At 76.0% G+C, this 20,015-nt stretch overlaps 5 protein-coding genes across 12 annotated transcripts in view; 1 reads left to right on the top strand and 4 right to left on the bottom strand.

Annotated features, from left to right (window-relative positions):
- RTKN (rhotekin) overlaps positions 1-8,081 on the bottom strand; it is a 21,754-nt gene extending 13,673 nt beyond the window's left edge. The window contains exon 1 of the mRNA XM_072862106.1: positions 8,070-8,081. The gene's annotated coding sequence lies outside the window, so the exon portion shown is untranslated. The remainder of the gene's footprint in view (positions 1-8,069) is intronic.
- MOGS (mannosyl-oligosaccharide glucosidase) lies at positions 471-3,358 on the bottom strand. The gene is made up of 4 exons (XM_072862101.1): positions 2,991-3,358; positions 2,663-2,883; positions 2,399-2,592; positions 471-2,312 (listed from the first exon to the last, which is right to left on the bottom strand). The coding sequence occupies exons 1-4, from the start codon at positions 3,340-3,342 to the stop codon at positions 605-607; spliced, it is 2,475 nt and encodes an 824-aa protein (XP_072718202.1). The 5' UTR covers positions 3,343-3,358; the 3' UTR covers positions 471-604.
- On the bottom strand, positions 3,538-7,901 carry LOC140651945 (programmed cell death protein 4-like). 2 transcript variants are annotated; one of them, XM_072862114.1, is made up of 11 exons: positions 7,748-7,901; positions 6,981-7,266; positions 6,181-6,278; positions 5,950-6,063; positions 5,205-5,426; positions 4,858-4,955; positions 4,677-4,791; positions 4,255-4,362; positions 4,075-4,185; positions 3,854-3,993; positions 3,538-3,778 (listed from the first exon to the last, which is right to left on the bottom strand). In XM_072862114.1, exons 1-11 carry the CDS (start codon positions 7,799-7,801, stop codon positions 3,727-3,729), a joined length of 1,398 nt encoding a protein of 465 aa, XP_072718215.1. In that variant the 5' UTR covers positions 7,802-7,901; the 3' UTR covers positions 3,538-3,726. The 2 variants fall into 2 exon arrangements, with proteins under 2 accessions (XP_072718215.1, XP_072718216.1); XM_072862115.1 differs by lacking the exon at positions 4,075-4,185.
- CCDC142 (coiled-coil domain containing 142) lies at positions 8,077-13,201 on the bottom strand. Of its 3 annotated transcripts, XM_072862100.1 has the most exons (11): positions 13,066-13,201; positions 12,689-12,800; positions 10,741-12,171; positions 10,548-10,634; positions 9,987-10,151; positions 9,719-9,876; positions 9,454-9,612; positions 9,236-9,350; positions 8,993-9,170; positions 8,696-8,907; positions 8,078-8,444 (listed from the first exon to the last, which is right to left on the bottom strand). In XM_072862100.1, the coding sequence occupies exons 1-11, from the start codon at positions 13,111-13,113 to the stop codon at positions 8,191-8,193; spliced, it is 2,919 nt and encodes a 972-aa protein (XP_072718201.1). In that variant the 5' UTR covers positions 13,114-13,201; the 3' UTR covers positions 8,078-8,190. The 3 variants fall into 3 exon arrangements, with proteins under 3 accessions (XP_072718200.1, XP_072718199.1, XP_072718201.1); XM_072862099.1 differs by having other exon boundaries at positions 8,077-8,444; positions 10,548-12,171; XM_072862098.1 differs by having other exon boundaries at positions 8,077-8,444; positions 8,993-9,350; positions 10,548-12,171.
- Positions 12,886-20,015, top strand: TTC31 (tetratricopeptide repeat domain 31). 5 transcript variants are annotated; one of them, XM_072862109.1, is made up of 16 exons: positions 12,886-13,027; positions 13,802-13,871; positions 13,969-14,213; positions 14,416-14,499; positions 14,706-14,774; positions 14,983-15,150; positions 15,258-15,389; positions 15,474-15,537; positions 16,425-16,515; positions 16,593-16,734; positions 17,377-17,478; positions 17,556-17,643; positions 17,802-17,940; positions 18,091-18,165; positions 18,886-18,988; positions 19,086-20,015. In XM_072862109.1, exons 1-16 carry the CDS (start codon positions 12,905-12,907, stop codon positions 19,209-19,211), a joined length of 1,821 nt encoding a protein of 606 aa, XP_072718210.1. In that variant the 5' UTR covers positions 12,886-12,904; the 3' UTR covers positions 19,212-20,015. The 5 variants fall into 5 exon arrangements, with proteins under 5 accessions (XP_072718210.1, XP_072718209.1, XP_072718211.1 ...); XM_072862108.1 differs by having other exon boundaries at positions 17,553-17,643; XM_072862112.1 differs by lacking the exon at positions 12,886-13,027 and adding an exon at positions 13,181-13,301 and having other exon boundaries at positions 17,553-17,643.

Below are 20,015 nucleotides of genomic sequence, written 5' to 3'. Positions count from 1 at the left end.
CCTCGCCCCGACCGACCCCCAAACCCCCCACGCCCCGCCGTGTCCGGTACCTCGCGCGGCCGTGCCCCGGGGCGGCCCCGCCGCCGGTGTGGTCCCGCCGGAGCCCCCTCCCCTCCGAACTGCTTCCAGGGCCCGGGGCCCCGCGCCTGCCCTGTCCCCCCATGTCGTGTCCCCCCCCGCTGCCGGTGCCGCCGCCCGTGGGGGGGCCCCTCTCCGGCGGGGGCCGGGCAGGTCACGTAGCGTTCTCTCAGCATTAAAGAGATGTGGAAGTACGGCAGCCCCGCGCCTGCTGGGGGGCCCTGGGGCTGAGCTGGGCCCCCCCCCCCGAGCCCCCAGGGAGGGGGACGGGGACAGGGACCCTCGTGGCACAGGGGACGCCGTCCCAGCCCCGTGCCCGGCGCTGGGGGGACACGAAGGGGGCGGCTGGGGCGGGAGGGAGCCGAGGCGTCCCCGACACAGGCAGCGACAGGCCAGGGAGGGGGAGGTTTATTTTGGGGGAGGAGGGGGGGCTCTGCCCCTCCGCCCGCACCTGAGAAGGACGCGCAGGGCCAGCCGCGCAGGCAGCCGCCCGCACCTCGGCCGGAGCGGGCCGCTGCCGGCGGGGCTAGTAGTCCTCGGCCATCACCAGCACGACCAGCGCGGACCAGCCGGCGAAGGGGTGGCAGCCCTGGCCGCGGCCGGTGCTGTCGCTGTAGTGCTCCCAGAGGAAGCCGCTCTCGGCGTACTGCCGGTAGAGGTTGGCCACCAGGTTGTGGCGCAGCTCGCGGTAGAGCTCGGCCGCCCGCTCCCGCTGCGGCCCTTCGACGCCGGCGTAGCCGCTCAGCGCCCGCAGCGCCAGGTAGTTGATGTTGACCCAGACGGAGCCGCGCCAGTACGGGGGGTCGTGCTGCGTGTTGCGCCGCATGTAGAGCGGGCTGTCGCGGGCCAGGGAGCGCAGCCCGAAGGGCGTCCAGAGCTGCCGCTCGCTGCGCATGGCGGCCAGCACGGCGGGCAGCCGCGGCGAGTCGGGGCGCAGGAGCTGCAGCAGCAGCGGGAAGAGGCTGACGTAGCCCAGGGCCCCCACGAAGCGCGGCCGCGGTGCCTCCCGCACCTCCCGCACCAGCCGGGGGGCCGAGGGGGGCCGCCCCGGGGCCGGCGGCGCGGCCGGCTGCCAGCGCAGCCCCACGGCCGCGCTGTGGTTGCCGTAGTCGGCGAAGGCGCCCAGCTCCGGGGCCCAGTGCAGCCGCTCCAGCAGCCCGTTGTCGCTCAGCGCCCGCTCCATCTCCCGGTAGGGCCCGGCCGGCTCCCCCAGCTGCTCGGCCACCTCGGCCAGCACCCGGGAGGCCAGCGCCATCCAGCAGCGCAGGTCCAGGTGCCGCTCCTCGGGCGAGGGGTGGGAGGCGCGGGGGTAGTCGTCCAGCCCCGAGGCCAGCGTCTTGGGGTTGAGGAAGCGCTCGGGCTGGGGGTCGCGGCCGCGCCAGCGGAAGGTGAGGGGCAGGGGCCCGGCCTGCGTCCGGTTGTACCAGTCGTACCAGGCGCGCAGGCGGGGGAAGAGGCGGCGCAGGAAGGGCGGGGGGGCGGCGGGCAGCAGCCGCTGCAGCGCCAGCAGCAGCGTGGGGGGGTTGGCCGTCTCGCTGTGCTGCAGCAGGAACTCGGGGGGCACCTTGGCCCGCGCCTCCTCCCCCAGGATCTGCTCCCGCGGGATCCAGCCCTCGGCGTTCATCAGGTCCAGCCAGTGGGCGAGCACCTCGCGGCTGAGGGCCGGGTCCCAGCGCGCCAGCAGCAGCTGGTGGAAGCCCTCGTCCCAGAGGAAGCCGCGGGGGAAGAAGGAGCGGGAGGGGACGGCGGTGAAGAGGGCGGCCTCGGCGGCGGGCACGGGCCGCTCCTGCAGCGGGGCCTGGACCAGCGAGCGCCCGTGGAAGTAGCCCAGGCCCCCCAGCAGCTCGCTGAGGGCGGCCTGGGCGAAGCGCCGCTGGGCGGGCGGGAAGCCCTTGCGGCCCAGCCCGAAGGTCTCCTCGAAGCGCCGCTCGAAGGCGGCCGCGTGCCGCCCCAGCGCCGCCGACAGCGCGGCCCCCGCCAGCCGCCCGGGCCGGCCCGCCGCGCTGCCCGACTCGAAGGTCACCTCCGCCGTGCCGGGCGGCTCCAGCGTCACCTGGTGCAGCAGCAAGCGCCCGCGCGGGGCTTCCCCCGGCGGCCCCCGGAAGGCGTCGACGGCGAAGAAGCGGCGGCGGGGCCTCCCCGGCGGGGCGAAGACGAAGCGGTCGCTCAGGCTGCTCCGCACCACCTCGGTCAGGCGGTGCAGCCCCGGGCTCGCCGCCTCCAGGTAGTGGTAGCTGCGGAGGGAGAGGGGGCGTCGGGGGACGGAGTGAACGGCCGGGGAGGGGGGGGGCGGGGAGGGGGCCGCGCCGCGGCGGAGCACCTGGCGTATTTGGGGTCCTCCCCGCTCCCCGCCGTGGGGCGGAGGAAGGTGAGGGTGAAGTCTCCCAGCTCCTCCGTCGTCCCCGTCACGGCGGCCAGCCGCGTCCCGTTCTCCAGGTGCGGCCGCAGCGTCCCCTGCCCGTCCGTGGCGACGTAGAAGAAGAGGGAGAGGAGGGGGGCCGGGCCGCCCGCGCCCTGCGGAGGAAGAGGAAGGGGTGTGAGGAAGAGCGGGCGCTCCGGCCCTTCTCCCGGCGGCCCTCCTCACCTCCGTCCGCGCGGTGATGCGCCAACTCCAATCCCCTCCGTGTTCCCCTCCCGGTCGTTTAACGAATTCGGTTTTTAACGACAAGTCGCCGTCCCGAATCTCCTGCACGCCGAAATTCTCCCCGTCGTGCATCAGCCAGCCGTATCGCGACAGACCGTCGCTCTGCTCGCACGTGTGACGTAAGCTCCCACCCCCCTCGCTTTGCCGAAGCCACATCAGCCCTGGGGACACCGGGGAAGGAGGGGGGGGGGGCGGTGGCGTTCAGATTCGGTTCTCCGGGCGGGACCGGGGGCAAGGCCGGGCCCCCGCTTCCGCCCCCGTCCCTCACCGGTAACGAGAGCCCGTGGGCTGCGCGTCTTCATCCCGAAGTAAACGTGAGGCCGGTAAGTGCCCCAGAAACGCTGTGGCGAAGCGAGAGGCCCGGTAGAACCGGGGGGAAGCGCGGGGGGAGCGGGGTGCGGGGTAACGAGCCGGGCGGCCGCGCTCCACCGCTTCCATTCAGCCGCCGCCGCCGCCAGGCCCAGCGCCAGCGCTGCCGCCGCCGCTACAACCAGCGCTGCCCGGCCCCGGCCCGGCCCCCGCTGCTGCTGCTGTTCCCGTTCCCGTTCCCGCCGGGTTCCGCGTTCCCGGGTCCGTTCCCGAGGCCCTTCCCCGCCGCGTCGCCGCCGTTCGCCCGCCATAGTCCGTCCCCGACGGTGTGCGTCATCACGGCGCGACGGCGAGAGCGGCCGCGGGTGGGGGGGAAGCGGCGGCAGCGCCCCCTGGCGGAGCTGCAGGCTCGGTCCTCCCCGCCACCCCCAAACCCGGCGCCGAGGGGGCGAGGACCCCCCCGAAGCCGCCCCCCCCACACACACACAGAGGCCACACGCAGCACGTCCTTGGGAGCCGCTTTATTGTGTCCCCTGGTCGGCCCCACAGCCGGGCGGGGGTCCCGGGCACAAGGCAGTGGCTGGGGGAGGGGGGGGGGGGGGGCTGCCCCTGCCCCATGGCCCTGTCCCCCCCACCCCCCAACCGCCAGCCCGCTGTGGGGGCCGATGGCCGGCAGCACCCCGGGGCGGCCCCGCTCACTGCTTGACCTGTCCCCCATCGCCCTCGCTCACAAAGCGCTTCCGGCCCCTGCGGAAGACGAAGAGGAAAGGGGATGAAGGGGGAGCACCCCCACCCCCCCCCCCCGCCCCCCGGTGCCGGTACCTGGCGGGGCAGGCGTCCCGCAGCGCCCTGGTGATGATGCCGCGGTCGAAGCAGAGCTCCACCAGCCGCTCCAGGAGGCCGTGGGCCAGCGGCACGTCCAGGCTGATGTCCCCCAGCTCCTCGTACACCCGCTGGAAGCCCTGGGGGGGGGGGACACCCACGCAGCGGCGTCAGCCCCGGGTCCGGGCCGCCCACCGGCCCCCCGCGTGCCCCGCGCTCACCCGGTTCATCTGGTCCAGCGTCACCAGCCCCGTCTCCCACAGCACCTTCAGCAGCGTCACCATCATGGCCACGGGCCCCTCCCCGGAGCCCTCCAGCACCATCACCACCGCCTGCGGGCAGCGGGCGTCAGCGGGGCCGCGGGCGGCCCCCCCGGGACCCCCGGGACCCCCGGCCCTCACCTCGTAGACCAGCTCGTGGTGGAAGTGGGGCACCTCCAGCTCCCGCAGACACTGCTCGGCCTCCGACACCTCCCCGGAGAGCAGATACTCCCGCAGCAGCAGGTTCATCTGGGGACAGCGGCAGCTGGGGCGGGGGGACGGCGGGGACGCGGGGGCGGCACGGGGGGGGACAGCGCGGGGACGCGGCCGCCCCGGTCCTGACGTGGGGAGGGGCACGGGGACAGCCGGGGGTCGCCGCTGCCCCGGGCGGGCACGGGGAGGTCTCTGCGGGGACGCCACGGCCGGGGTCGCGCATCCCGAGTGACGTGGCGGGGTGGGGGTGGGGGGGCGACGGACAGAGCAGGGGGACGCGTCCGAGGGACCGGGGCCGTGGGCGGGGGGGGGGAACGGACGCGACCGGCGGGCGGCCGGGCAGCGCTGACCTCCTTGACGAGGTGCTTGACGGGGCGCTGGCCGCCCCCCACGCCCCAGACGTTGTCCAGCCGGTTGACGTCGCGCTTGATGCGGAGCAGGACGGCGGCGCGGTCGAGGGCGGCCCTGCGGGGGAGGCGGGTGAGGGCGGCACGCGGCGGGGACGGCGGCGGGGCCCGGGGCGGCGCTTACCTGGCGTGCTCGCAGTCCACGCGCCCCTTGTAGCGCTCCAGGAAGTCCAGGGGCAGCGCGTGGTCGGCCACCGCCCGGGCGATGAACTGCCCCAGCATCTGGGGACAGAGCGTCAGCGCCCGGCCCCGCAGCCGCCGGGCATCCCCCGGCACGGCCACGTCCCCCCGGCACGGCTGCGTCCCCCCAGAGCGTCCCCCGGCACGGCTGTGTGTCCCCCGGCATGGCTGTGTGTCCCCAGAGCATCCCCCGGCACGGCCACGTCCCCCCGGCACGGCTGCGTCCCCCCAGAGCGTCCCCCGGCACGGCCACGGCCCCCGGCGCGTCCCCGTCCCTGCGCCTGCTGACACCTGGGGGGCCTCGGGGGTGTCGAGGATGAGGTCGGGCAGGTCCCGCAGCATCTTGTCGAAGGCCCAGGCGATGTCCTCGGGGGTGACGACGTGGCCCACCAGGTCGGAGAGCAGGCGGGACGTCAGCTCGCGGTGGCTGGCCTTGCCCTCCAGCGCCAGGGCCACCGCCAGCGAGGGCACCGCGTGCCGCCGGCTGCCCAGGTTCAGCCCCCGCAGCAGCTCCTGCGCCCGGCACGTCACCCGCTGTCACCCGCCCCCGGGGACCCCCAGCCCCTCCTCAGGGGCCCCCCACCCTCCCCCAGGGACACCCCCCCCATCCCCCAGGGACCCCCTTTCTCCCTGCCCCCCGTGAAGGTCCCCCCCACCGCGGGATGCCCAGCCCCTCCCCAAGGGACCCTTCCCCATCCCAGCCTGCCCCGTCCCTGAGGGTCCCTGTCACCGAGGGGCCCCCGTCCCCTCCCCCAGGGACACCCCCCATCCCCAAGGGACCCCCTTTCTCTCCCCCACGCCAGCCCGACCCCCCAAAGGTCCGCACCACCGAGGGACCCCCCTCCCCAGAGGACCCTGCCCCTTCCCGAGGGGTCCCCATCAGCAATGGACACCCAGCCCCTCCCCAGGGGACCCTTCCCCATCCCAGCCTGCCCGTCCCCCAGGGTCCCCGTCACCGAGGGGCCCCTTGTCCCCTCCCCGAGGACCCCGGCCCACGCCAGCCCGCCCCGTCCCGCAGACCCCCGCCCCGACGCACCACGACCTCGCTGGTGTCCCCGTGCTCGAAGTACTCCAGCACCATGGGCTGCACGTTCTTCTCCAGCTCCCCCTCCTCCAGCTCGGGCACCACGGTGGCGTAGACCGTGTCCCCCTGCGGGGACGGGACGATGCCGGCCCTGCCCGCGCTGCTGCCCGCAGCCGGCCGGCCCCCCCAGGGGCTGCCCGCGAGGGCGGGGGGGGCGGTGCGGGGCTGGGGCTGGGGCCGTACCTGAGCCGCCTCGTCGTAGTTGGGGTCGCGGGCGTCGGGCTCCTGGTAGCCGTAGACCACGCCGGGGGCACCCCACACGCCCTTGCCCCCGGCACCGCCTGCGCCGGGCACACGCGGGGTGAGCGGGGGCTCGGCCGTGGGGGGCACCGAGCGGGGGGACTAAGCCTGGGGCACTGGGAGGGAGCCCAGCCCCACGGCAGAGCAGTGGCGTCAGGCAGGGTCCCAGCCCCACGGGAAGGCGGGAGGGTCCCAGCCCCACAGAGGACAAAGTAGGGACCCTGCCCCACAGAGGACGCGGGAGGGTCCCAGCCCCACAGAGGGCAAAGGAGGGTCCCAGCCCCACGGGGACACGGGAGAGTCCCAGCCCCACGGAGGACAAAGGAGGGACCCTGCCCCACGGGGACGCGGGAGGGTCCCAGCCCCACAGAGGACAAAGGAGGGTCCCAGCCCCGCGGGGACGCGGGAGGGTCCCAGCCCCACGGAGAACAAAGGAGGGACCCTGCCCCACGGGGACACGGGAGAGTCCCAGCCCCACGGAGGACAAAGGAGGGACCCTGCCCCACGGGGACACGGGAGAGTCCCAGCCCCACGGAGGACAAAGGAGGGACCCTGCCCCACGGGGATGTGGAAGGGTCCCAGCCCCACAGAGGGCAAAGGAGGGTCCCAGCCCCGCGGGGACGCAGGAGGGTCCCAGCCCCATGGAGGACAAAGGAGGGACTCTGCCCCACGGGGACGCGGGAGGGTCCCAGCCCCACAGAGGGCAAAGGAGGGACCCTGCCCCACGGGGACGCCGCCCTCACCTTTCTTGGGCAGCCCGCGGCCCTTGCCCATGCGGGACCTGCGGTCGTGGGCCCTGCCCTTGGGGCTGCCGGGCTCGGGGCCGGGCTCGGCGCCCTCGGAGAGCGACTCGCGGGCCGAGTCCCGGGACGACGTACGCCGCAGCCGCCGCTTGGCCTTGGCCTTCAGCCGCGCTTCGTGCAGCAGCTTCTCCTGGGGGGTCCAGGTGCGGGGACCCCCGGCCCCCAGCAGCTCCTCGTCCCCGTCCTCCTCCTCCTCCTCCTCCTCCGCGCCCACGGGGCAGGGGCCCTGCGCACCGCGGGCACCGTCGTGATGCGACGTGGCCCCCCCCAGGGACCTCCGCCATGTACCCCTGGGACCCCCACGGACCCCCGCCACGTGCCCCCGGCCTCTCCCGGGACCCCCGTAGACCCCCGACCTTCCCTCCCCATGGACCCCCACCATGCACCCCCAGCCTCGCCCGGGACCCCCATGGACCCCCCCCCCAAGTGCCCCCGGCCTCCCCGGGACCCCCGTAGACCCCCGACCTCCCCGGAACCCCCAAGAGCCCCCGCCGCGCACCCCCGCCTCCCCGGGACCCCCCCCAAGTGCCCCCGCCCTCCCCGGGACCTCCGTGGGACCCCCCCAGCCCCACCGACGCGCCCCCCCCCCCCGGTCCCGCTCCGCGCACGTAGCACCGGTCCCGGTCCCCCACCGGGGGCTCAGCCCGGGGTGGGGGGGTCGGGTCGCCGGGTGCGGGGCTGGGCCCGGTGCCGCTGCCGTTACTTGCCGTGGCGAACGGGACGCGGTCGGCGGTGCCCAGCTCGGCGGCGGGGACGGCCATGGCGGGCGGCACCGGGGCCGCACCGGGACCGGGACCGGGAAGGGGCGAGCGGCTCGGTCCGACCCCGCCCCGCGGCGGAAGTGACCGGGGGGGGGCGGCGGCGGCATCATGGGAGCAGTAGTCACGCCGGGGGCTCCGGTAGCCACGGCCCCCTACCCCCCTCGCCCGGCGGCCCGGGAACCGGGACCGGGCCGAGCCTGCTGCAGGCAGCAGCGGGTGCAGGCAGCAGCAGGCAGGAAGCAGGAGCCGTGCCCCAGCCATCGCGGGGGGCTGGGGGGGCTGGGGGGCGCCCACTCCCACCCGCAGCCGGGGACAGGCGCGACACGGGGACAGACGCAGAGACGGGGACCCCGGCTCGGCCCCCCCGCTTTATTGCCACCCTCGCACGGTCAGGCCTCGTGGCCGTTGCCGGCGCACGGCAAACCGGGTACGCGCCAGCGCCGGGCCCGGTGCAGCCGCAGCGACAGCCACTGCTGCTGGCTGCCCGACAGGTAGGACTCGGGGACGCCGCTGCGCAGCCGCAGCGGTGCCTCGGCACCGGGGACGGACGGAGGGGGCCCCGATGCCGCCGGCACCTCCAGGGTCTCCAGGCCGCGCAGGTTGCCCGCGTCCGGCTCCTGCGCGTGGCCGCCGTTGTCCGAGCCTGGCCGGGGGAGAGGAGACGGGAGTCGGGGGGAGCCAGGGCCCGTCCGTGCCGGGGATCCCGGACCCTCACGGCAGCGGGGGCCACGCCGAGAGGTGGCTCTCGCCCCCCCCGCCCCACGCTCCCCGACAGCGGCACCATCTGCCGGGGCCCGGCACGGCCGCAGCCCACGGGGCGGCGGAGCCGAGCGCGGCAGGCGGGGGCCGTCCCCGTCCCGGTCCCCGTCCCCCGTCCCGTCCCCCCTCACTCACAGCAGCGGCGCAGGGAGTGCCAGGGGCGGGGGGCTGCGCCGGCCGCCCCGCCGGGCTGCTGCAGGAGGCAGAGGATGGCCCCGTCCATCTGCTGGAAGACGCGCAGGGAGAGCAGGGACTGCCGGGTCTCGGGGGCCAGCCCGTAGCGCTCCGAGCCCAGCAGCTCCCGCACCAGCTCGAAGTCCTGCCGCAGCTGCAAGGCTCCCTGCAGGCTGGGGGGCACCGGCGGCGCTCAGTGCGGCTGCCCCGGCAGCCGCCCGCGCCAAACGGGCCCCGCCGCCGCCGCCGCCCCGGTACCTGAACTTGATCCTCCGGGCCAGGATGTGGTCCATCCAGGCCTCCAGGAAAGCCGTGGTCACCCGGGCCAGGGCGGGCGCCTGGGCGTCGCGGGGCAGGAGCCGGGCGCCCTGCAGCACCTGGCCCAGCACCGCCTGGGCCGCCGCCGCCGCGTAGGCGCTGGGGGAGCTGGGCAGGTCTGCGGGAAGGGACCCGCTCAGCCCTGCCCGCCGCCCCGCCCGGCGCCCAGGCGGCCGTACCCACCCGCGCGGAGGCCGACCCTCCAGTGCTTGCCCAGCGGCATGGTCTGGTCGAAGATCTCCGCCGACACCCGCTTGCAGTTGGTGGAGAACATCTTCAGCGCGTCCCCCGAGAAGAGCTGGGGGGCAGAGCGGGGGTGGCACGAGGGCGGCCGGCACGAGGGTGGCCGCGGGGGTGGCCGGCTCCCCCAGGGCACGCCTGCGGCAGCGGCGGGGCCGTACCTGGATGCTGGCGGCCGCGGAGCGAATCTGCCGGCACAGCTGGCGCTCCCGGTGGGACGGCGGGGCGGGGGGGGGCGGCGGCGGGGGGGAGCCGGCCCCGGGCTCCGGGAAGGTCCCGCTGGCCAGCCCCGCCAGCCCCTCCGTCTCCGTCTTCAGCAGCTGGAAGAGGGGGCGAGAGGAACGGGCGAGAGGAACGGGCGAGAGGAAGGGCCCGGCCCCACGGCCGGCCCCACACGCGGGTCCCCGGCCCCACACCCCCGCCTACCTGCAGGTCCCCCTGGGCGACGAGCAGGAACTGGGGCAGGGCCCAGGCCGCCAGGTACCGGCAGGCTCTGCCCACCAGCCAGCAGCAGGCAGCCTGCGCCGTGGCCAGGCAGCGGCCCAGCACCTGCAGGCGCAGGCAGGGCGCGTGGGGCGGGCGGCCTGGGGAGGCAGGGGGTGAGGGCGGTCGCCGGGCCGCGGGGGGGCGGCCCCGAGGGGACCCCCGGGATATGCCCCCCGTCGCCGTCCCCGTCCCCCGAGGCCCCGCTCACCGGGCAGGCGGGCGGGCAGCGGCCGCAGGCAGCGCAGGGCGAAGGCCAGCGCCGGGTAGAGCCGCTGCAGGCGCCGAGCCGTCCTGCTCCGCGCCGGCCCCGCCGCCGCCGCCGGCTCCCCCGAGCACGTGTCGGACAGAGCCGAGGCCAGGGCGCGGGCGAAGTCTGCGGGGGGACAGCGGTCAGCAGCCCTGCGCGCCCCCCTGCCGGCGCCCCCTGCCCCACACCTCTACCCTGTACCCCATACCCCCTGCCCCACACCTCTACCCTGTACCCCATACCCATGCCCCACGCCTGTACCCCGTGCCCCACACCCTGTACCCCACACGCCGTGCCCCACACCTCTACCCTGTACCCCATACCCCATGCCCCACGCCTGTACTCCGTGCCCCACACCCCATACCCTGTACCCCATACCCATGCCCCACACCCGTACCCTGTACCCCGTGCCCCACACCCTGTACCCCACACCCTGTACCCTGTACCCCACGCCCCGTACCCGGTACCCCACGCCCCGTACCCACACCCGGTGCCCCACACGCCGTGCCCCACGCCCCGCACCTCGCTCCCAGCTCCAGAGGACGCCGCGGCAGAGCAGGCACAGGCAGAGCCGCCCCAGCTCCTCCTCGCACTCCCGGGGCACGCGGGCTGCAGGGGGACGGGGCGTGAGGGCCGGCGCCACCCGCGGCGGCACCGAGGGGTCCTGGGGGGCCGCGCCTCGACACCGCCGCCCCCCGCCCCGGCCCCCGCCTACCCTGGGCGAGAGCGCGGCTCAGCTCCCGCGCCGCAGCCACGGCCCCGCCCGCCCCGCGGTGCGGCAGCCCCAGGCGCTGCCCCAGCGCGGCACCGGCAGCCCCCCAGAAGAGCGGGCGGTACCGGCCGTGCAGGGCCTCGGCTGCCGGCGCGCGGGAGGCGTCCGGCCGCCGCGCCGACTTCCAGCCGGGAGAGCTCGGTGCAGTGGCCACGCCCGGGCCGTCCGCCAGCAGCTCTGGGGACTCGAGGCTCTCCGCCGCCGCCTCCGGCTTCTCCTGCTTGGGCCCGCGGAGGACGTGGTGCCAAAGGCCGGCGGCGGCGGCCACCAGCACCCCCAGGACAAGGCCCATCAGCTCCTCCTCCTCCCTGCACAGCGCCTGCAGCTCCCCAGCGAGGCCCGGCGGCTCCTCCCGGACGGAGGATGCCACGTCTGCCGCCGCGGTGCCGCGCTCCAGGGGCCAAGGCACCGCGGCGTCCTCCCAGCAGACGTGTTCTGCCCCGCCGCCCCCGTCCCGCGGCTGCAGGAGGGGCTGGAGCCGCTCAGCCGCCAGCCGGCCCCGCTCAGCCGCCAGTATCCCCAGCACCCTGGCCGCGGGGAAGGCGTGGGGCTGGTCCCCGGCGGCCCCACGGCAGCCGGCGATGTCCAGCTCCAGGGCCAGGTCGCCCACCACCTGGTTGTAGACCTCCAGGCCCTGGAAGAGGTCGGAGAGCAGCGCTGGGGAGGGGGCGGCGGCGGGGCCGGCCCGTGCCAGCCCCCGCAGCCGCGCCTCGGCGTGGCGCTCGGCCAGCCGCGCGGCGTGCAGCGCCAGCAGCAGCAGTGCCCGCCGCATGCGCGCCACCGACTCATGCCCGCGCAGCAGCAGCGGCCGCAGCCACGGGTCGCCGCGAATCCGCCGCCGCAGCCCGCTCCAGTGGCCGGCGTGCGTCCGCAGCTCCTGGCAGAGCCCCCGCAGCGGCCGGGCGGCCCCCGGCTCCCCGGCCGGCAGCTCCGGCCGCTCCGCCAGCACCAGGAGCCGGCGGAGGAAGTCGGAGGAGGCCTTCAAGCGGCGGCTGTAGTCGCGGGCGAGGCGGAGGTGGTGGCGGTGCCGCAGCAGGGCGTGCAGGACGGCGCCGCGCTCGGCCACGCGCGGGTGGACGGGGTGGTAGGAGAAGGCGGCGGCGCTGTCGCCGGGCTGGGGCCGCACGCGGCCCCGGAAGGTCTCGGTGTGGGGGTCCTCCCAGACGCAGAGGCAGCGGCGCAGCCCCGGGAAGCTCTGCTCCAGCGCGGCCGGGAGGGCCGGCGCCTCCTCGTCCTCGTCCTCGTCCTCGCCATCGCAGCCGCGCTCGCGGGGCCGCAGGGGCAGCAGGCGCCGCAGGCCGGGGCTGACGCAGCTGCGCAGCGCGGCCTCCGCCTTCTGCAGGGAGCGGGCCAGGCCCCCCAGGGAGCTGCTGCCTGCGGGGACGGGGACCCTCGGTGCGGGGCAACGCGGGGGGCACCCCCTGCCCGCGGCCACCCCGGCGCCCGGAGGGGACAGCGGGACACCCACGCCGCTCCGCAGCCGCCCCAGGCCCTGCCGGCGCTGGCACCCGGGGAGCCCCCAGCCCCTCCTAGAGCAGGACCCGTCCCAGCGGGCTACCGGGCTGCTCCTGCTGGGTGCTGGCCGCGCTCACGTACACGTTGCGCGTTAATTACACGCTAATTGTGCGGCGTTTGCCACCCGTCCTGCCCCCCCCCGCAGCCGCCCTCGGGATGCCGTCCCCCATCAGGGTTCCCCCCTCCGGCCCCGTGGGGATCAGTGGCCGGGGGGAGGCTCAGGCCAGCCGGCAGCAGATCTGGGCTACGAGCCGTTCCCCGAACCGGACCGGGTCGTGGGGACACGGCGGGCTGCCAGCACCGGGCCACCGGGGGGGGGGGGGCGGGGGGGGAAGGACACCCCCCTCCCCCCCCGGCCTGGGCCGGCGCCCCTCACCTGGCTCAGCGGCTTCCCCGCGGGCAGCCCCATCCCCCGGGGAGGGCAGGGCCGGGCGGGCCGTGAGGAGGAGGAGGATGAGGCCGCTGAGACCGGAGCCATCGCCTTCACCCTGCGAGGGGACCGCGGAGGGATCAGGCCCCCTCCCGCCGGGGGAAGGGGCGGGGTTAGCGGGGAAGGGGCGGGGTTAGCGGAGGGAGGCGTGGCTCGGGGGAGATGTCCCCGCCCCTCGCAATGCCGCCGGAGGCACGCCCCCTCATCAGACCACGCCCCCTCGGGGGGGGCGTTGTCAAGGAGACGCTGAGCGCGGCCTCGGGCCCGGGGCCCGAGGTGTATCCGGTATCCCCCCGCGTCCCCTCTCCCGTTCCGAGCCTCACCTGCGAGCAGGGCTCCCCGCCGCGTCGCTCAGGGCCGCCGTCCTCCATGCTGGGCCATCCCCGGGGGCGGCGGGAGGAAATAGGCTTAGGCCGCGCCCGCGCTAATCCGGAGGAACGGGCAGGGCTGACCCGCTTGGGAGGGCAGCGCCGCGGTGCCCGGCCCTGACACAACCGGGCCGGCGGCTCGAGGGGAGGCGGGAACGGCGGGAGGCGACGCGGAGCTCCGGTGCTGCTCGGTGAGGGCCTTGCGGGCCGCCGTCCTGCCCGCACCCAACATGGCGGACGGGCGGCCTCAGCTGCGCCGTGCCGCACTTCCGGTCCGCGTCGTGCTCCACTTCCGGCGTGGCCGGTGGCGGCGGCGGCGGCGGCCTGGATCGTATGCCGGGGACGGGCGGGAGGCGGGACCCGGCCGGGCCGGCCTTGGGCACCTCCGGGCTCGGGGCTGTCCCCGCTGCCTGCCCCTGAGGCTGCGTGCTGGGCCCCGGCGGCCCGGGGCGGCGGGGAGCGGGGCCGGTGACCGGAGGGGGGCCGGTGCTCGCCGCTGCGTTTCGGTTTCGGTTTCGTTTCGACGGCTCAGGGCCGGCTCCGCTCCCCGCAGCGCCCTTCTGTCCCCGGCGCTGCTGAGGCCGAGCGCAGCCGGCGGCAGGTAGGCGGGGGCCCGGGGGGCGGCGGGGGCCGCCTCCCCCCCCCCCTCCCCGGCCCGGTGCCGCCGCCCCAGCTCCCGGTGCCGCCGCAGGCCGCGTCCCGCCCGGCGAACCGCAGCGCGATGGGGGAAGCGTCCGGGGCCCGGGCCGCCTTCGGCCGCGGTGAGTGGGGAGGAGCGGTGGGGGGCGTGGGGGGGCGGCTACCGGGGGTCCCGGCGGGCGGGAGCCGCCGCCGACGGCCCCCGTTCTCCCTGCCCAGGCCCCGGCTTCTGGTACTGCCCCAGCCGGCTGGAGGGGTCCGGCGGGGAGGAGGAGGAGGAGTGGAGCGGCCTCAGCCAGCCCTGGGAGGGCTCCAGCGAGGACAGCGACCCGCCCTACAACTTCTGCGGCTTCAGGAGATCCTTCCTGTGCGAGGAGCCCCCGGCCGCTCGCCCGTCCCCCAGCGCCCTCGACGCCAAGCTGCACAGGCTGCCTGCGCCCCGGCGGCACCGGCCGACGGCCGAGGTGAGAGCCCTTCCCTGCCCGCGGGCTGCCCGCTGCCCGATCCCGCTCCCCGGCTCGGCCGCCTCGCGTCCTCCGGTCCCTCTCGTCCTCCCGCCCCCGTCGGGGGGGCCGGCAGCGCTGCCGTGGGCGCGCCCGGGGCCCTCCCGCTCTGCCGGCCGTGGCGCGGTGCCGGCGTCGGTGGCTCACGGCATCGCCGCCCCAGGAAGCGGAGAGGAACGCGCGGGAGCTGGTGGCGGAGGAGGAGCGGATGAAGAAGAAAGCGGAGAAGAAGAAGCTGAAGAAGAAGGTGGGTGCGCCGCGTGCGGGCGGCTGCCTGCGTTTCCCTGCCTCCTGCGCCTCGCCGCTGCCCTGGGGGGGGAAGCGCGTCTCGGGGGGCAGCCCGGGGCTTGCTCCCACCCCTCAGCAGCGCCGAGGCAGAGCTGCAGCGTGGGGCCGGGCGTGGGCCTGCGCTGCTCTGCCTGGCGCCCGCTCACGGCCCTCTGCGCTTTCCAGAAGCAGAAAGACCGGAAGAAACGAGAAAAATTGGGACAAGAGCTGAAAAGCAAGCGGGAGACCGAGTCGGTGAGCGGCTGCGCCGGCCCCTCGCCCCAGCCTGGCCGTGGGCGCTGCGGCAGCCGGGCCGTGCTGCCTTCGGGGGTCTCCTCGGCGTCTCCGTGCCGGTTTCGGGGGTGCCGCGAGCGTCCGAGGGTGGGGCATCGCGGCCGCGGGGAGAAGAGGGATGGGCGGGCAGAGCCCCGCAGCCGCCTCAAGTGCTGCCCTCCCCTTCCAGGGCACCTCGTCCCCGAGCGGTTCCGCGGGCGCCGGGCACCCCCGAAACAGCAATGCTGAGGAGGGGGAGGGCGGGCTGGGCCCCAGCCCCTCCCCGTGCCTCGGGGATGGCGCGGCCTCCTCGGGAGAGGAGGGAGGAGGCCGCTCGGCCAGGGCGGAGGAGATGGAGGTGAGCGCTGCCGCTGCTGCTGCTGCTGCGGGTGCCAGCCTGGCGCGGGGCCTGCCCCGCGGACGGGCCTGGGGCTCTGCCCGCCTCGCCCACCCTGCCTCTCCCAGGATGAGCTGGACTTGAGCTGCACCTTCATCTTCAAAGCCCGGCAGAAAGCGGGCGTGAGGCTGCCGGTGCCGGGGAAGGAGAAGCCGCCCAGGACGGACGACGCGGAGCCAAGCAAGAGGGCGTTGGGGAAGGTGAGCTGGAGCCCGCGGGGGCCCCGGGGAGGGACCTGCCCGCCGCCCCCCGAGCCCCCGCTGCCCTGCCTGCCCGCCCCGCAGGCGCCCGAGCCCGAGCCTGCGCCCCTGGACGCGAGCGTGGTGGAGCAGAGCCTGATCCTCGCAGGTCGGTGCCTCGGGCCCCCCGGGCAGCGAGAGAAAAGGGGGTGGGCGTGGGGGGGGCTCTGCCCTGCCACTGCCCAGCTCCGCGGGGAGCTCTGCCCCGGGCGGGGGGGGTTGTGCTGGGGGTCCTCGCCGGCACGGCTCCTCGCAGGCCGTTGTGACCCCGGGCTGTCCCTGAGGCCTCTTTCCCTTGCGGCTGGGTGACGGTGGAGCCGCTGCCTCCTCTGCGGCCCTGCTCCCTGCTGCTCATCCCCAGCAGGCGCCCGTGTCCCCGCTGCGGGCGGGGGGCTCCAGTTTCGGCTGGGATAGGGTTAATTTTCTTCCCAGTAGCTGGTACAGTGCCCTGTTTTGGGTGTAGTATGAGGATAAAGCTGCTACCACACGGAGGGTTTAGTTGTTGCTGAGCAGTGCTTACACTGGGCAAGGGCTTTTCAGCTTCCCCTGCTCTGCCGGGCACACAAGAAGCTGGGAGGGGGCACAGCCAGGACAGCTGACCCAAACTGGCCCAAGGGCTATTCCATACCATATGGCGTCATGCCCAGTATAGAAACTGGGGGGAGTTGGCCGGGGGACAGCGATCGCTGCTCGGGGACAGGCTGGGATCGGTCGGCGGGTGGTGAGCGGTTGCATCACTTGGTTTTATTCCCTGGGTTTTGTTCCTCTCTGTCTCTTTTGCCATTTTCCTTTTCATCACAATTTATCATTATTCTTATTTATTTTTTTTTCCCCTCTCTTTCCCAACTATTAAACCATTCTTATCTCAACCCACGAATTTCCTCCCTTTCACTCTTATGATTCTCTCCCCCATCCCACCGGGGGGGTGTGAGCGAGCGGCTGGGTGGGGCTCAGCTGCCGACCGAAGCTAAACCGCGACAGACGCTCTCCCCGCAGGCCGTGGCAACGAAGCTGCCCAGAAGGGCCGCTACGCCGAGGCGGTGCAGGCCTTCACGGAGGCCGTGAAGCTGAACCCCCGGGAGCACCGGTGAGCGAGGGGGGCCGGGGACCGGCATTCCCCAGGGGCTGGGGGTCCCAGCAGCAGCGGCCCCGCTCTCCCCGCAGGCTTTTCGGGAACCGCTCCTACTGCTACGAGAAGCTTCGGCGCTACGAGGAGGCGCTCAGGGACGCGCAGGTGTCGCTGGGGCTCCAGCCCGGGTGGCCCAAAGGCTTCTTCCGCAAGGGCAAGGCGCTGCGGGGGCTGGAGGTACCGGGGCTGGGCGGGGGCTGGGGGTGCCAGTGGGGCTGGGTGGGGGCTGGGTGGAGGGCTGTGGGATGCCGGGGGTGGGGGGGGGGCTGGGGTGCTGGGGCTGGGAGGGGGCTGGGGGTGCCAGTGGGGCTGGGCAATGGCTGTGGGGTGCCAGAGCTGGGTGGGGGGCTGCTGGGTGGGGGCTGTGGGGTGCTGGGGCTGGGCGGGGGGCTGAAGGTACCGGGGCTGGGTGGGGGGCTGGGGGGTGCCAGTGGGGCTGGGCAGTGGCTGTGGGGTGCCAGAGCTGGGTGGGGGCTGCTGGACGGGGGGCTGTGGGGTGCTGGGGCTGGGTGGGGGGCTGTGGGGTGCCGGAGCTGGACGGGGGCTGTGGGGTGCCAAGGGGGTGGGAGGGCTGCTGGGTGCTGGGGCTGGGCGGGGGCTGTGGGGTGCCAGGACTGGGAGGGCTGGGTGGGGGCTGCTGGGTGGGCGGCTGTGGGGTGTTGCGGCTGGGCGGGGGGCTGAAGGTACTGGCGCTGGGTGGGGGGCTGCTGGGTGGGCGGCTGTGGGGTGCCGGGGCTGTGGGGTGGGCGGGGGGCTGCAGGGTGCCATCGGGGCCGAGCTGCCCAGCTGGGGGGCTCAGCCCCTCTCCGCCGCGCCCAGCGCTACGCCGAGGCCGCCCGCACGTTCGAGGAGCTGCTGCGCCTGGACGGCGCCAACGCCGACGCGGCCGCGCAGCTGGAGGCCTGCCGCGCCCTGCTGCGGGTGAGGCCCCCGCCCGGCCCCCCGGCCCCCGCTGCCGCCCCGCGGGCCCCGACCGCCTTCCTCTCCCCCCACAGCAGAGCAGCCCCCGCGGCCGGAGCGGCCCGGGGGGGGTCCCCGCGTCCCCGTCCCTGCCGGAGGCTGGGGAGCCGCCGCTGCCTCCCTCCGGTAAGGGAGCGGGGAGCACGGGGACGGGGGGACCTGGGCTGGGGTCTCGGGGCTGGAGGGGGTCTCGGCAGGGGGGGACGGGACGGGGGGACGCTGGCCCGCGGCGGGTGCCGTGCCGGTCTGCGGAGCCGGCTGAGCCCGTCCCTACCTCTCGGCAGGGGAGTGGGCGAGCAGGAGCTGCTGGGACACGGACGCGAGCGGCTTCGTGACCGTCGTGAGCTCCAGGAACCAGCCGAAAGGCCAGGGCCGGGCCGCGGCCGGTAGCCAGCCGACGCTGCCCCCGACCCATCCCGCCAGGTAGGGCCGGGGCTGGTGGGAGGGTGACTGGCGCTTACTGGGGGCAGCGGGCAGGAGCGGGCGGGTCCCAGCGCTCCCGCGGAGCTGGGGGGCGCGCGGGCTGGCGCGCGGGACGGAGCCGGCTGCCGCGACGCCGGTGTGGTTCGGCAGGGACTGCTACCCGCTCTGGGTGGGGAACGTCACCGCCAGGGTCAGCGAGAAGGTGCTGCACGGCTGCTTCGGCCGGTGAGCGCATCTCCGCGCCCAGCCCCCCGGCCCTCGGCGTCCTGCCAGCCCCGCGCCCGTCCAGCCCCACGTCACTGTCCCGGTGCCGAGACACCGTGTCCCGGTGTCCTGCCAGCCCCGTGTCTGTCCTGCCCCACGTCACCGTCCCGGTGCCAAGACCCCACGTCCCGGTGTCCTGCCAGCCCCACGCCCGTCCTGCCCCACATCACCGTCCCGGTGTCCTGCCAGCCCCACGCCCGTCCTGCCCCACATCACCGTCCCGGTGTCCTGCCAGCCCCACGCCCGTCCTGCCCCACATCACCGTCCCACTGTCCTGCCAGCCCCATGCCCGTCCTGCCCCACATCACCGTCCCACTGTCCTGCCAGCCCCACGCCCGTCCTGCCCCACGTCACCGTCCCGGTGTCCTGCCAGCCCCACGCCTGTCCTGCCCCACATCACCGTCCCACTGTCCTGCCAGCCCCACGCCCGTCCTGCCCCACGTCACCGTCCCCGTGTCCTGCCAGCCCCACACCTGTCCTGTCTCACGTCACCATCCTGGTGCGAAGACACCGTGTCCCGGTGTCCTGCCAGCCCCGTGTCTGTCCTGCCCCACGTCACCGTCCCACTGTCCTGCTAGCCCCGTGTCTGTCCCCATTCCCCGGCACTCCTGGCCTGGGGAGCAAACCCTGCGAGGGAGGCACGGGGCGGGGGGGGGGGGTCTCCAACGTGCCACCCCGCAGGTTCGGGGAGATCCGCTTCATCCGGACGCTTCCGGAGAGACGCTGCGCCTTCATCAACTACACGCAGAAGAAGGCGGCCGAAATGGCCTACGCAGCCATGCAGGTGAGCGGGGGGTGGGCGCCGCGCCGTGGGACGCAGGGCCCCCTCCCTGTCCCTGCCCCGGCGGCGCTGACAGCTCGGCCCCCCCTTCTCCCCCCAGGATGCCGAGGTGGAGGGAAGCAGGCTGGCGCTTCAGCTCAAGCACCCCTCCCATGCCACCCCGTCCCCCCGCCGGCACCCAGAGCCCCGCGGTGAGGTGGGTGTCCCCCCCGGGGGGCTCCTGTAGCCGGGGGCTCTCCCCACCTTGACGGCAGCGGAGGAGATGGCCCCTCGGCCCTGCCGCGGCCCTGCCCGCTGCCCCGCGGACGGCAGCCGTGGGACGGCGCGGGGCTCCCTGCCTGTCCCCGCTGGGTGGGTGCGCGGCGCCCGCCGAGAGCGGAGCCCTCCTGGCACGGAGACGGGGAGGCATCGGCCCCCGCGGACGTTTGCCCCCCAGCCCCCGACCGGAGGAGCCGGGTCACCCGCAGCCGCCTGCCTTCTGCTGGGCAGGGGGGCTGCCGGGGGTCCGGCAGCGGGGCCCCCGCTCTCCCCTGGCACCGTGGCTGCCGGGGGCTGTGCAGGGGCCTTCGCCCTGCCCGTGCTGCCTTCGCCTGCCCGTGCTGCCTTCGCCTGCCCGTGCTGCCTTCGCCTGCCCGTGCCTTTTACCTCTGCAGGCAGCGGGCCCTGCCCCTCTCCTGCCGCCGCCGTGGGTGGGGGTCCCCCCTCCTGCGGCCGCCAGCGGCTGTGCCTTGGGGGGCTGCCCCGCAGGGTCTGCGGCCCCTGGCAGGGGGGCTGCGCCGCCGGCCCCCCGCGTGCCCCGGCTCTGCCCTGGGTGCGGGGACTGCCGGCCCGGGGGACGCGGGGGTCCTGCCTGCTCGGGGTCCCCCGGAGCGGGAGGCTGCGGGGGGGGGGCGGTGCCCACCCCGGAGGTCCCGGTGCCGGGGGTGGCCGGCTGCGGGCCAGGGCTGTGCCCCGCGGGGGCGGCCGTCGCCTTCGGCTCCTTCAGGGCTTTGCACCCCCTCGGGCGTTCGGAATAAAGTGGGGAGCCAGC

Source organism: Ciconia boyciana, chromosome 5 (genome assembly GCF_034638445.1).
Source record: "Ciconia boyciana chromosome 5, ASM3463844v1, whole genome shotgun sequence".
NCBI lineage: Eukaryota > Metazoa > Chordata > Aves > Ciconiiformes > Ciconiidae > Ciconia > Ciconia boyciana.
The sequence above is the reverse complement of the archived record's forward strand: the minus strand, read 5'-3'. Positions and strand labels throughout refer to the sequence as shown.

What these genes read in the sequence shown, in the direction of transcription:
- MOGS (XM_072862101.1), bottom strand. Translation starts at nt 3,342, where the DNA reads ATGGCGGGCGAACGGCGGCGACGCGGCGGGGAAGGGCCTCGGGAACGG. An exon ending in GCATCACCGCGCGGACGGAG is followed by an intron (nt 2,593 to 2,662) that starts GTGAGGAGGGCC and finishes CTTCCTCCGCAG; the next exon opens with GGCGCGGGCGGCCCGGCCCC. An exon ending in GAGGACCCCAAATACGCCAG is followed by an intron (nt 2,313 to 2,398) that starts GTGCTCCGCCGC and finishes CTCCCTCCGCAG; the next exon opens with CTACCACTACCTGGAGGCGG.
- LOC140651945 (XM_072862114.1), bottom strand. Translation starts at nt 7,801, where the DNA reads ATGGCCGTCCCCGCCGCCGAGCTGGGCACCGCCGACCGCGTCCCGTTC. An exon ending in CCGCGGGCTGCCCAAGAAAG is followed by an intron (nt 6,279 to 6,980) that starts GTGAGGGCGGCG and finishes TGCCCGGCGCAG; the next exon opens with GCGGTGCCGGGGGCAAGGGC. An exon ending in ACACCCCCGAGGCCCCCCAG is followed by an intron (nt 4,956 to 5,204) that starts GTGTCAGCAGGC and finishes CTCTGTCCCCAG; the next exon opens with ATGCTGGGGCAGTTCATCGC.
- TTC31 (XM_072862108.1), top strand. Translation starts at nt 12,905, where the DNA reads ATGTCCCCGCCCCTCGCAATGCCGCCGGAGGCACGCCCCCTCATCAGA. An exon ending in CGGGGCCCGAGGTGTATCCG is followed by an intron (nt 13,028 to 13,801) that starts GTATCCCCCCGC and finishes GTGCCGCCGCAG; the next exon opens with GCCGCGTCCCGCCCGGCGAA. An exon ending in CCTGCCGCGCCCTGCTGCGG is followed by an intron (nt 17,479 to 17,552) that starts GTGAGGCCCCCG and finishes CTCCCCCCACAG; the next exon opens with CAGAGCAGCCCCCGCGGCCG.
- CCDC142 (XM_072862098.1), bottom strand. Translation starts at nt 13,113, where the DNA reads ATGGAGGACGGCGGCCCTGAGCGACGCGGCGGGGAGCCCTGCTCGCAG. An exon ending in CCTCTGGAGCTGGGAGCGAG is followed by an intron (nt 10,152 to 10,547) that starts GTGCGGGGCGTG and finishes GTCCCCCCGCAG; the next exon opens with ACTTCGCCCGCGCCCTGGCC. An exon ending in GCCCGGAGGATCAAGTTCAG is followed by an intron (nt 8,908 to 8,992) that starts GTACCGGGGCGG and finishes GGTGCCCCCCAG; the next exon opens with CCTGCAGGGAGCCTTGCAGC.